The sequence below is a fragment of the Engraulis encrasicolus genome, chromosome 24, assembly GCF_034702125.1.
Source record: "Engraulis encrasicolus isolate BLACKSEA-1 chromosome 24, IST_EnEncr_1.0, whole genome shotgun sequence".
Taxonomy (NCBI): Eukaryota; Metazoa; Chordata; class Actinopteri; order Clupeiformes; family Engraulidae; genus Engraulis; species Engraulis encrasicolus.
Genome location: NC_085880.1, coordinates 40,277,142 through 40,291,704, shown reverse-complemented (window position 1 = coordinate 40,291,704; position 14,563 = coordinate 40,277,142). Strand labels below are relative to the sequence as shown.

Below are 14,563 nucleotides of genomic sequence, written 5' to 3'. Positions count from 1 at the left end.
TTTACAGTAAACAGGTTCAAATTGTCACTAAAATGAAAGGAATAGGCCACAGACAATTTGGCCTTGGGCATGGAAAGCAGAGCATGTAATTAAGACAAGAATTCTTCCAATACTGTGGGCCCCTATCCCTAATACTGTAATAATAAAGTCAGAATATCCTCTTCTCCCCTATGTATTAATTATACCACCTCATTGCCTTTGCCCCAGGGAGAGTAAAGGTGAGACCATTATGAGATGTTTGGTTAGGCAATTGGGCGAGCTGTTCAAACAGGGCTCATTAATGAGCTATTATGGTGTGGATCTGACTTGGTCAATTCTATTCGATGCGAGAAGTTGACCCTCCCTAGTGGATACGTCAACAGGGTGCTGAGAGACGCGTTGGAAACATTTCACGCTGCTGCTCAGTCTGGGTTGGTATGCCAGGAGAGCGGAGGTACTGTGCCGGCGGGTTCCCAACTTCCCCACACAGTCGACGGACCTAGCTGCCTGGATTGGAGTGGTGGGGCGAGAGGATAAATTAGGCTTTTGAAAATCCATCTCCAGTTCATAATTTCAGATAGTCTGGTCTGCAAATTGGAGAAAAATGGGTAATCGTGTTGCTCGGGAAGATTACGAATGGGTGTATACGGATCAGCCCCATGCCGACCGAAGGAAAGAAATTTTAGGTGAGTTCATCACAGTTATGTGGGGCAGAGTTTTCAGGGCATTGACCTAATTTTTTGATGTTGGACACATTGAACATTAAAACACAGTGATGTCTTAATGGCTGTATTTCAGGTGCATTTGAAAGAGAATGCGTGCCAGAGTTGGATAGCTAACATGGGTTCTTTGAATGTTAGCGACATTTGTGCACAGTGGAACTGTCATTCCCGGAGTAAAGTTAACACGTTTGCCAACTTCAGAAGGTATAACTTAATGACAACTAAATTGTTGTTGCATCAGTACATAGAGCATACCACGTAGAAAAAACACTTGATTTAATATTATTGAAAATGGCCTGCTTAACATTTCATGGTTGCGTAAGCTGGTCTTTTGTCAATGTGTGTTGAAGGGAGATAACGGACCAGCCTTTTGATTTTTACCCTCATAATTACTGTAGGTTTATTAGTTTCACATTTACAGATCTCCTGGCCATAAGGTCACTGCTCTAGAAGTGCTACCGTTATGTTGGCCAAGAGGTAACATACTTCAGCCACTCCCTGGACCTATGCGAAAAGATTGGCTGTCTTGCTAACTAGTGTTAGCTACTAGCTAGTGTTGGAGGAGCTAGCTGGAGGAGAGGGCTCATGTCGACATAGCGGGCTTGCCTGTCCCAGTGGAAGATGAAGTGACTTAACAGTTATCTCCCTCAGTGCAATGGTTGTCTCGTATAGGTGTAAATAATTAATACGCTATTCACAGTGTGCAACAGTGGCAAATTAATTATCAACGAGCTGAATTCAATCATCTGTAAAGTGAACCCGAAATGACAACGTTAGAAACTATAATCCAAGGGTTGCTGTCATTCATTAGCTAGAGAAATGTTAGCTCATTGCATAACTTACGTTAGCTAACGGTTACCTTACTTCCTGTAGGCGTACCTCTTTCAGCATATTTTGTGGGCTCGTATCATACATGTTTTACATGTTTGGGAATTATTCAGTGACATTCCAATATTCAATATGGGTCAGAAGTGTTGTTTGTACATTCTGGGTTGTCATTTCGCTCAGGCTGTTTTTGCTATCTTTCTATTTTGTTCCACCCGGTAGGCCTACTTCCTCTGACCAGGGGCTACAGAAAAGATAAAGCACTTCCACAAATTGTTTCAATGTGTTTCAACACATTGATGTGGCTTATCATCTTCAAGTTGATATTCATTCATTCATGGACATCATCAATTGTATTGTCAAAGAAGTACGTTTAGTCTGTCAAAACATGACATAACTCACTGTAAACATTAGGCCTGTAGAAAGCTCTGATGACTATCACGTGACGAGGTCAAAAATGTGACTCGGGTCTTTAGGGCAAGGCTGCAAGCCTTTTGTTCTTTTGTAACAAGGGGAGCCTTGTGTTCAGCGAAAGAGACCTGTGCTATTCCCAACTTAACTTACAGTTGGTTCTCGAAATGGTGGCTCCTCCGAACAAAAGCACACTTATCAAAGGCCTGACCTGAGCAATCCTATGAATATCTGCATCATGTCCTCTTGTAACCTGACACATTCACCACAGAAGTAAACCCTCACTGCCACCCCCTCTAATATGCTAACAAAACAGACTCTTCAAGTTAATTGGTTGGTAGAGGGTATTGCTATTGTGAATCGGTTGGTGTCCTGTCAAAGCAATACAGCAGTCATTGAGGTAACCGCCAAATCCCATCTGAATAATTCAGTCCCTTTTGTGCTTAGCACAATTGGGCACCAAGGGACATGAAGACGACTCTGTCATCATTGTTGGTAAACAATAAAGAACAAGATGACATTGTTGTTCATCATGAACAGAGAGAAAGTTTTTAGCACAAGGCCTTCAATTGATGAATAGCTATGCTTTGCAAGAGGGATGATGTTATTATTATTTGCCTAATGTTTTTGAAGCAAAAAGAAGTGCTGGTTGTCATGTACATCCAGGTTGTGATAGAAGAAGCAGGCTAACTGGAGTTTTGCTGCTGGTAACCTTGAATGAGGAGTGAAGTTTAGAGTATTGATTCTCAAGCTTTTTTGAGATAACGCCCCATTGACCTGATCATAAGCTTTCCAAAGCCCCCTTGTTCTCATCACAGGCCAGCCAAAGCCCCCTTGGCACAAAAAAATAAAATAGACGAATGCCTTCCAATGGCAACTAAGCACCTCCCCTTCTCAGTTGTAGCCTCATCCACGCCCTCCCAGGACTTCCCAACGCCCCCAGGGAGGCTGTAGTCGAGCTTTTATTGAGAAGCAGTGGTTTAGAGGTTTAAGATCTTATTCCCATGCCCAACATGGACGAGTGGCAAGTCCCTTCAGGCTGGTGATTCCTAATTAGAAGGGGATCAGTGGGCTGGTGTGCTAATGGCAGGCTGCGAAGGGCGTTGTCACGGCAAGATTTGGCCTCAACACATCTCACAATCTATTGAGTGGTGTAGTGCTGCATGTGCAACAGGCAACAGCTCTCAATTTTTGTAACTTGTCACAGGAGCTAGACAGAGTAACTAGCTAGAGAGTAGGGTAACTTTATTGATCTTGGAGTGGGAATTAAAGTGAAGGCGTCCTCTTATTTGGTGTGTCTTGTGTGGTGAAGCAGATGAATATAAAGGGCTGTCTATGGAAAAGAATAGCCTATGTATTCTTAAGAGATAAAGAAAATTCCTTTTATTTAGCCTTTTACTTTAACCCTGTTTCTCATCGTTGCCAGTGCATAAATTGGGGAAACCCTATAATACGCAAGACTCTGGAAGCGGTCTGTTGAGAGTTGCCTCTGGTATAACGGTGAGGGTGTTGGGCGTGTGGAGACACAGGCAGAGGCCATTGCCCAAGGAGGTGTATTGGTAGGCTCCATAGGTAGGCGCTCGTTTCAGCAGAGCTGTGAGCCTCAAGCAGGATACGACATGTTGTACGGGGACAAGTGCACACATGTTACAAACACACACTCACACACACACTAGCACTAACTCAGTTAGTTGCTCACTCACTCAAATGATGTAACCCAGGCTTTTGTGATGCCCTAGAAATTCCATGGACTTTCATTGACAACACACCAGTGAATGACCTGCAAGTCAGTCACTTTGACCCTCAGCAATTAGGAAAAACTTGACAGATTACAGCAGTAACATTTAACTGTGCAATTAAACATGTATGTACTGTATGTTGGTATAACTCTGAAACAGAGGACTTTCATTGACAACACACCAGTGAATGACCTGGAAGTCAGTCACTTTGACCCTCAGCAATTAGAAAAACTTGACAGATGACAGCAGTAACATTTAACTGTGCAATTAAACATGTATGTATGGTTGCACAACTCTGACACAGAGGTTGCTTAAGTTGTGGTATCGCATTGTTCTCACAGTTTATTTTGCACTTAGGCTGATTGGTGTGGTTCCTTTTCAAAACACAGGCGTAACCTGGTGTTTTCTTTCCTGAGTCTTTTTTTCCCCCTGACCGTTATGAAACAAATCCAGGTAGTGTTTTAGTGTAAGTGTCTGGCCCTAGCTTTTAACAGAATCGGGGGGACGGTATTCTTCATGTACAGTACTTCAGGGATCAAGGCTAAAGTAAAAGTTTCAGCTTTTTAAGGTGGCAATGGTTAAATGAGTTAAATGGGAATCTACTACTCAATGTTGTGCTGCCGTCCACACACTATTTCGTTGCCTTTTTTTGACAATGAGAATAAAGTTCTTGAATCTTGACTGGTTAGGGTAATTACTCTTTTGTTGTTTGACAGGACCTTTTAATTACCTCCTCGGCTGAGGGCTTCTGTCTTTTATGACGCATTATAAACATTGCATTTGGCAGACGCTTTTTAAGCATAGCGACTTACCGGTACAATCGAAGACATAACTTAATAGCCAACATCACTAGCAGATATGAAGTACACAGGAAATATAACAAAACAAGTTCAGATGCAAAGAAGGGTCATTTTTATTTGTTATTTTTATTTTATTTTTATTTTATTTGTTATTTTTATTTGTATTTTTATTTGTTATTTTTCACATTGTGTTTATCTACAGTGTTAGCAACATTGCTACATAGCCTGGTCAACATGCCCTCAGTGGCTATCAGGTAGCTCTATAAAATAAAGTACCGGTAATAAAACTTTCAGCAAGTGTTAGCTTGTGAGTCACAAGAAGAACACATTTAAAACCATTTAAGCCGTAATTAAGATGTCAAGAGTACAGAGATTATACATAATCTTTTTTTCTTTGTTGAAAGATCATCAGTTTTTCAGGCTGCTGTTTAAAGAAATAGCTTTTGACTGTGAAGTCATCGTCTAGCCTAGCGGATGTTTAGTTTGGCTTTGATGTTGCCAATCACAATTGAAGTTTTACATGTCATACGGCCCTCAGGTGTTGCTATTTTAGTCAAGCACATAGAATAGGAACTTAACCTTAACGACACAATGGTGGCTTCTGGTCTTGCTTGTCTATTTGCATGGGTTGTCAAATATCCTGGGTGGCATGCAGTGTTGCCAGATTGGTTGGTTTCCCGCCCAATTAGGCTTCTTAGGATAACCAGCTGCGCGTAAAAAGGCTAAAAAATGTCATTTGGGTAGGTTTTCTGGAGATTTATGGCCATAGAGATCAATAGTCTAGTTCAAATTGGGCGGGATTTAGTGCTTTCAGGCGGGTTTTGAGCATTTTTTGGGCTGGAAATCATCAGTGTCATCTGGCAACCCTGGTGCCATGCTCTCACTCACTCACTCACTCCCTCAACAAAGCTTGGCATACATTCAGCACCTTCCGGTTTATTTCAATAGATGCGTAAATTAGTGGTTTTAACCATACAAGTGGTGATGGACAGGACCTTAGAAATGTCTCCTTTCTTCCACCTTGTCCACAAGAGGGTGGGGCACATTGTGTTGTTGGAGTGGAGAAGATTGAGTTACGGTTCATTTTGTGGAATTGTCACATAGGAGTGTTGAATGTACACAGTCTCTCGACATCTGTTGAAATTCCATTAGCTCTGTGATGCCATCTTACACCGCTTTGTGCTTACCAGGGCTCTAAATTAACACATTTATTTCATTACCCGCCAAACTGGCTAGTAGATGTTAATCTCACTAGCCAAACACACACTCACCAATGGGTCAAAGTGGTAAGTTGGTCTTTTCTACCAGCTGAATAGAAATTTCACCAGAATTTGGCCGGTTGGCTGGTGTTAATTGAGAACCCTGGTGCTTACTATAAAGCAGTTGCCAGGAGTTTCCCGAATGTCATGCCAGTGCCACTGTGTGCATTTCAGTAACTTATTTCACAGCTTCTCAATCCTACCTGTGGAGTTAAACGAAAATGAAACAAAAACTTCCTTGTAACCTTGCCTCAAGATTTCAAGGTCTCTGTAACCTTTTATGGTACCTGAGAAAGTCAGACTTTACAGTGCTGGTAGTCTATTATCGCAATCCGTCCAAGGCAAACTGATAAAATAATCTCTGGCCACGATGCCTTTGTTTGCACAGGTTAGGGATTGCTGAAGTAATGGCTCCTGAGTCCTGGGACATGTTCACTGACGGATTTGATTTTTTTTGGTTTCTACTTTTTGTCAGACTCAAACTTTGCTGTGTTTAATGATTACAGTATTTTACTGTAGATTAAAAATGGCACAGGCATTTGGGCTTGCATGCCCACCCACGGGGACCCTGGTTCGAGTCCGGCCGGGGTCATTTCCCGATCCTCCCCTCTCTCTGTCCCATTCGCTTCCTGTCACCATCTTCGACTGTCCTGTCAAATAAAGGCATAAAAGCCCCCCCCCAAAAAATATATATATAATGGCAAATAATGGCACAGGGTAACCAAGCTTTCTAGTGCAGCTTATGCCTGTATACAGAGGATGAGTCAATGAGCCCGTTTATATGTGCATCAATAATCGGGTTATTGGAATAAACAGGTTATTGGAGTAAACGGTTTATTGCTGTTTATATGTAGTCCGTTGGTTGCCTGTGTTCCACTCAAGTGTGTGACACAAAGCTAGAATTTAAGGCTTGTGATTGGCTTCTTATCCTTCTTGAATGTCAATAACCTAATAATAACCAGATTATGCTGGATACATGTCTTCAGAAGTAAATTTATTAGCCAAAAATCTACCTGTGCAAATCGAATTTCTCATAAACCGATAACGGCAATAAACCGATTATGAAAACTGTTTATTCAGTTTACATGAGCGCTTGAATAAACCGGTTACTCCAAAAACCTGGTCATAAACGGTTTATTGGTGTGCATATAAACAGGCTCAATGGCATTTTTTGGGCTCAGACGTCAGGTATTACAACCACAGCTAGTGTAGTGTGTAATGTGTAGTAAGGTAATTAATGTACTGACCCCGCAATTAATGCAATGAACCCCCCCCCCCCCTAAATAGAATAGCCATCATTGAGCCGTATATGGTTGCAGAATTTTATACTGTGGCAGCTCAGTAACCAGGCAGCTTAATTCTAAAATGGTGCTTCCTGTCCAAAAGATAACAAGGTTATTGCCCCACTGCTTTGGAATCTGTGTTTGGGAGAAACTAGAGCATTGTTCTTTTCCTCAAATATTTCCTCAAATAATTCCAAGCTGTTTCAAGGAAGTCTACTCATGCTTCCTGAGAACATGTTTCTTGTCTCCACTTCTCAGCATCCGGTGGCCTCCGGCCACAGGTGTTAATATTTGTCCTGTCTACAACCGCGCTTTCATCACAAACAGGGTTGCCAGATGTGACTGATTTCCAGCCCAAAGAAAAAATGCTCAAAAAACACCTGGAGGCACTAAAATCCTGCCAAATCTGAACAAAATTCTATTGATTGTATGGCCATAAATCTACAGAAAAACCCACACAATGCCCTTTGTTTTACCCACTGAAGGCCATCCTAAACAGCCCAATTCGGCGGAAAACTACCCAATCTGGCAACACTGATGACCATGAAGTGTAAATAGGGCGGCTCCTTTGTGAGCGCACACAGTAGAGATACTGGGCCTGGGCGGCCGGCCACAGTCACATCATCACTCAGTTTCTGAAACCAGGAGTCATGCAATACAAGTGAGTCAGCCGGCTGGGCCTTCTGTAGGTGAAAAAAAGTTCAGGAAGTCCTCCCTTCTCCTCCCTTCCCCTTTAGTCAGAGGTAAACACTGACTGGAGAACATGAGAGGTCTTTTGTGTCTGGCTGTTTTTTTTTTTTTTTTTTTTTTAAGTGCCCTGTAAGTGCCCTGTAAGAAAAGTTTGACAAGAAAAGTCAGGTAGAACTGTCAATGGCCCTCAGGTTTGCAATGTAGTAACAAGGCAGTTCTTTAGAAGTAGTAGAGAGGGCTGGACTTAATGTGACCGCTCAAAGCATGAGGCCAAGCAATACGGTCCATCAGGGAGACCCAGAAATAAATGGTGGACTTGACCTTAATGGTGAAAGTGACGTGAAATAATGGTGTATATGTTCAAAGTTTAGCATATCCGATCAAGTTCTCAAGTAGTCCATTAGGGTCCAATGTGCAGAGCCGAATCAGATTTCTCCATGCACAGTAATTGTCGTAATGATCCAAAATGTTTCAATCACTAAACGTAACAGACTTATTGACAGTTTCAACGACTATATGGAGTTTATTAACTTGTGTGTCGGGGAGGAAGTGGCATTGTGACTGATTGACTAGTGTTTAAGGTGGGTGACTGCTCTGCCTAGTCCTTAATTCTGTATGAATATATAAATATACTTTGTAGGGCTGTAACGATACACTCAACCCACGATTCGGTCTGGATCACGATTCATGACCTACTGTTCGATACACCCCACGATTTCACGTTTGCCAACATTATAAACTTTATGAATAACAACTATGATAGTTTATAGGAAGAATAGGTTACAAGAGGCTACTAATAATTTTAAAAAGTTTCTATATAATAATAATGATGACGCTTGGAAGCACTATCACTTCATAGCATGTGGTTGTTTTCTGGGCTGATGAGTACCAAAACTTTAAAAGGGCTGCCTCCTTGTATCGCGATACAGTATCTATGAGTGTATGTATGATTTCTCGGTTCGATACAACATTGTTACAGCCTTAATACTTTGTATTAATTACTATTTTTTTTCCATCTGAGTTCATTAACTTCCCTTCCCTTCCCCTTCCCCCTAACAGCCAAGTACCCGGAGATCAAATCTCTAATGGGCCCTGACCCGCGGCTGAAGTGGATTGTGTGCATGATGGTGGCCATCCAGTTCCTGGCCTTCTACCTGGTGAAGGACCTGGACTGGAAGTGGGTGATGTTCTGGACGTACGCCTTCGGCAGCTGCATCAACCACTCCATGACGCTGGCCATCCACGAGATCTCGCACAACACGGCGTTTGGCAACAACCGCGCCAAGCTCAATCGCTGGTTCGCCATGTTCGCCAACCTGCCCATCGGCCTGCCGTACTCGGCCTCGTTCAAGCGCTACCACCTGGACCACCACCGCTACCTGGGCGGCGACGGCGTGGACGTGGACATCCCCACCGAGTTCGAGGGCTGGTTCTTCTGCACGCGCGTCCGCAAGTTCATCTGGATCATCCTGCAGCCGCTGTTCTACGCCGTGCGGCCGCTCTGCATCAACCCCAAGCCCATCACGCAGCTGGAGATTGCGAATGTGCTCGTGCAGTTGGCCTTCAACGCCGTGCTGTACTGGATGTGGGGCGCCAAGCCCGTGGTGTACATGCTGGCGGGCTCCATGCTGGGCATGGGGCTGCATCCGATATCGGGACACTTCATAGCGGAGCACTACATGTTCCTCAAGGGCCACGAGACATACTCCTACTACGGATCACTCAACCTGCTCACCTTCAACGTGGGCTACCACAACGAGCACCACGACTTCCCCAGCATACCCGGACGCAGGCTACCTATGGTGAGTTGGTGAGGGGGGTTAGCGGTCAGGGGTTAGGGTTGGAGTTCGGAGAATACTTAAATATATATATTTATTTAAATATTTATATACTTAAAGAATCTCTGTAATGGAGAGAGTTTTTTTTATTAATGGGTTAGGGGTGACCTCCCGTGGCACTGGCTACCCATGGTGAGTTGGTGGATATATGATATTTCATTTACTGTCTGATGTGTAGGTTTTTGTTTGTTTGTTGTTCAAAGGGAAAAAAACATATTTATTTTAATGTATTTTCACTTTTCCAATTCTATTAAAAAGATGAAGAAAAAAAATCTCCGTCTTATGTTGTGCTTCCTCTTCCCAGGTGAAGAAGATTGCATCGGAGTACTATGACGACCTTCCCCAGTACACGTCGTGGGTTAAGGTGCTTTATGACTTCATCATGGACGATAAACTGAGCCCTTACTCCCGCGTCAAGAGAAAGCTCAAGGGAGACATTAAACAAGAGTGATTTTATTATTCTCCTCCACACCACTGTCTCCCTCTCTCTCTTTCTCTCTCCCTCCCTCTCCCCTCCACAAAACTTACCCCCCATCCCGTGAAGCCCCCATCTTGAAGTTCACGTCCACACACCATCACTGCCTTTTCCAGATTAGTTAACAGTATCTTCAGCCGTAGTTAATGTATGTGTGTGTAGTGTGTATGTTGTTGATGTGTGTGTGTGTGCTTGTGTGTGTGAGTAGTTGTAGATGTGTGACAATGATTGATGCGTGGGTAGATTCATTTCATAAATATATTTTTTAAACGGTTTTAATTCCCTTTGCATAGTCTGTATGTCCAAATACTACTGTCCATACACTGACAGATGTGCTTATACCAATCACATTTATCATTACTTTTTTTTTTCTTTTACACTGCACAGTGCTTACTTGCACTTTTTTTCTGTTGTGAAATTTGCTGAACTAAGTTTCAATTTCTTTTTGAGCCCTTTCCATTCGATTGGAAGGGGTGATGTCTTAAAGTTAAAATATATATAAATATATATTTAAGAGCAGTTGTACACAAAAGCCAAAAAATCAGTTGCTGATTAAGGAGCTGTTTGTTGACAGAATTTGTTAAAGCCTCCAATCAGATCGTTACGAAGCTAAGGTGTATTTGTTTTACTGCAGCACGTTGCATTTATAATTCAAACCTTTAGCAAACGAGCTGGTTGGCAGTGTCTTGCATGGGTTACACCCAAAACTCCCTCACTGTAAATACACACAGACACACAGGGGAGTGTTTCTCGACAACATTGTTGCTAACTAAGTTAGCAACTTACTTGGCTGCAATGCAATTTCCCATTGGAAACCTATTAATTTGCTAACTGGCAGTCAACGATGCCTTCAAGAAACAGGGCACAGATGTAGAAGTGTGTGTGTAAAGTGAGTGTGTGACTTCTGTAATCAGAAAGGCGTTGCGTTGCATTGCATATCTGTCTCCTATCAGTTGGCTGCTACTGCTACTGCTGTCTTTTACACAGAGGGTTTATGAGGTCGGTCACCCTTGGCTGATGCATCAGCGGTTATTCCAAGAACTTGGCTCCGTAGTAAACCAGGAATGCATTTCTCAAGAGAAGTTGTTAGCCTGTTAGCAACTTCGGTAGTTGCCAATGGGAAAATGCATTGAAAACAACAAAGTAGCAAATATTGTAAGCAGCTTTGGTTCCGAGAAATGCACACCTGGTTAAGTTAGCCTTGAGATGGTGGTACGGTAAATCATTTAATAGAAGGGCCTTGAGTCCTAATTTTCTTAATTAAAATGACTCCCGTGGGCTGTCTATTAGCAGGTTTACCACTTCCTGTAGATTAACTTAGCCTGGTTTATCACTTAACCACATTTTTGGAATTACCCCTCTGATGATGGCTTTACCTTGTGCCTGTAGAAATGGCTGCTCCTCTCCTCCACCCATCTCAATGCATGCTGTGGGCAACAACAAAAAATGTCCAGACAGGTTCTCGGGCCTATACTAGAAGCAGCTGGTTCTGGAGTAAACCAGGTTAAGTGAAGGGGTAAATCATCTAATAGAAGAGAGATGATGTATCTCTTAAGTTTACCTGGTTTACTCCAGAACCAGCTTCTTGGTACAGGCTCCTGATCTCTGATCAAACCAGATGGCCCTCTAAATCCTCCCTCAATGTAAAGCCTTTGTCTGTGGCCGGTTTGCACATGGTGACCAGTTGAGTGTAACTGACTGCCACCACGATGCATCAACATAATGGAAGGTGTTGTTACCCCAAAATAACCTACACAACATGGTGGTTGATTTGGTATTCAGTGATGTACAGTGTGCTGTATATGAAATGTACTGTATACTTGGAGATGGTTTGGAGCTGTAGGAATCTACTTTGAAGAGATTTCCAATGCTGGTTTTGATTTGGGATGGATGTTCCCTCCTGTGTTTCAGATGAGAGATTTTTACGGAAAGGAATGGCAAATTGTTTGTTTTTTTGTTTTGTCTTGTATATATTGCATACACGATATGTCGAAAGAAGTTTTGTTTTAGGGTTAGGGACCACATGTGGCCTTGTGGGGCGTTATGCACAGTGTGTTGAATGATGCCGTGCCGAAATCTTGAGTTCTCTAAAAGCAATACAGCCATTTCATGTTCTTTTTATGTCATCTCACTGGAAATGCACCAATGCTTTTAAGAAGGCTTGTTCTAGATTTTTGTTTTGTTTTTTTTCACTTGCATATGAGGTATGTATGTACCGTATTTGTATGTGTGACAGTCTAACCAAACCCTTGCCCCTAACCCAGGGCTGGAAAAAGTGCAAATTTTTTGGAGAAATACTTAACTGGCTTTGTTTCTTTTTTCCCTCCTTGCTCCCTCTTCCCCCTTTTGCAAGCCAGCATGTTTGTTTGTATGTACAACACCTCCCTCTGATCAGACTGATTCCCCACCTCTATGTTTTGTTTGTTTGTTTTTTTAAGTCTTTCAATAGAGTCCTGAACATTCACAAGGAGAGCAGCTACACTGCTGGCTCCTCTGTTATCATCGTCACGGTCACTGTGCCTCAGCGCTGTTCTCATTGGCCCTTTACTTGCCTCAGCCCTGTCCTCATTGGCCCTTTACTGTGCCCTCATCGGCCCTTTACTGTGCCCTCATTGGCCCTTTACTTCTCTTGTAACGATAAGCCCCACTGTCTGCCAGTCTGTATGAATGGATATGCGAGGCCCAAGCTATCAGAAGAACGTAAAGAAATCTTGCACACATCCATTCCAAACTTAAATAAAATGTTTCGGTCATCCGACCTTGGTGTGAAAAGTGTCATTTTGAAATCAGAAGAAGGTAAAAAGCTGTAACCTTTGCTTTAATACATCTATATTCCACACCGTAGATCAAGGGTCAGGGTTATGGCACACAGTATATGGTCTCATAATGGCGGGTTGGAAGTACATGGTGGATGGCTGTTAAAAGTACATACAGTACAGGAGAGACCACACAAAATTCCATTCCAGATACAGACATTAGTTTTAAAAAATGACTTAATTACTTTTAAGTCCTGGAAATTCTGTGTGTGTTCCGTTGTTTTGTTTGTAGTAAAAAGAAATCCCCCCACTTACACCATGGACACTACGGGCACTTTCCTTTTGAAATGTGTGTGTGTGTGTCCTGGAGGTCGTTCCAGGCTGTATGAGCCCCACCCCACCCCCCCATTCCCAGTGAGACATGGGTCAGAGACGTGCAGAGGAGTACAGCTGCCCTTTGTCAGTATTATTTACCAGCTTGAGAAGTTGGACCCCTTCAGCCCCTCTCCTCCCCAATCCTCAACCTCCAACTCCCAAGCTGGAAGCACGTCTAGGGTACACGGCATTATCCAAAGTCACGTCCTCAACTTGCGCTTGTGGCCTTGCGCAAAGCGCCTCGCCTCTGTGGAGAAAACAATTAAGTTTCCCCAGTATCAGCCCTAGGCACACCAACTTATGGGGGACATTTCCCCTGATTAAGCACCCCAATTGCAAATGAGAAAATGGCCTTTGAATTGCGCTTCTGCGAGATGTTGAATTAAACTTCTATCGTCTTGTGAAGTCATCACAAGGCCACAAGCACAATGGAGGACGGGGAGTTTGGATAATGGAACGTACCCCTTAGTGCAGCCCCTCTGACATCTCATGCCATCTGACCTCTGTCACTCAAGGTTAAAGGTCAAAAACAAGTCAGCGCATCTCACTCGGGGGCCCATCAGATCAGGTGAGGGCACATCAGACCAGATAAGTGTCCTTGGCAGTGTGCTTCCCAGAACTGCGTCTGTGATTTTTATTACGGCCTTGTGATAAGAGCAACTGTAAGAGTTCTGCGAAGTCACTGCCAGACAGGTGAGCATCCACTTTGAACACACCTGGATATGGGACTGATAACCTTGTAGTTCCTGCTCGTGCTCACCTGATCAACTGAACATCAGGGGAGCTCTCAGTGAGAGCACACCTGTCGGTCGGCCTCACCTGATTGACTGAACACCACACTTGCCCTCAGTGGGAGCTGCACTTGTAAGTGGAGACATAATTTTTTTCTGTAACAAATGTCTGTTTTGCTTCATTGCACCGCTGTGATTTTATTAAAGAACTGAAATGTATTTCTGCTGTCTTGTCTTGTTTACTACCCTGGTCGTTCAGGTGCATTAATCCCCCCCTTCAATGAAAACACATTGCCTCAGGTGCATTAATCCCCCCCCTTCAATGAAAACACATTGCCTCAGCTGTGTAATTAAATGGTTCTATGCCCAGTGTAAAATATTTTGAAATTTGGATTCAGTCTACCCAGGTTCACCAGCCCCATAAAAATAGAAAATAATGGTTATGGTCAATATTTTGGGAAAGACATGGACGTTGTAAGGGCCAGCTGATTGGGTTGTTAACGTGGGGTGGTAATGTGTACCTTCGGGGTGTTGGAGTGAGAGGCAACTGTAAAACCCAACTTCTCAGACGAATACAATGGGACATGCATGCCTATGTAAATATGGACGGCTGCTCAGATTCCTATCACGTAGAAACATGTAAATATTTGTTCATGAGAGTCTCCCAACTGTTAATACCG

At 43.1% G+C, this 14,563-nt stretch overlaps 1 protein-coding gene across 1 annotated transcript; it reads left to right on the top strand.

Annotated features, from left to right (window-relative positions):
• Positions 1-392: 392 nt before the first annotated feature.
• degs1 (delta(4)-desaturase, sphingolipid 1) lies at positions 393-14,102 on the top strand. Its single transcript, XM_063191587.1, has 3 exons — positions 393-665; positions 8,768-9,510; positions 9,851-14,102. Exons 1-3 carry the CDS (start codon positions 584-586, stop codon positions 9,995-9,997), a joined length of 972 nt encoding a protein of 323 aa, XP_063047657.1. The 5' UTR covers positions 393-583; the 3' UTR covers positions 9,998-14,102.
• Positions 14,103-14,563: the final 461 nt, after the last annotated feature.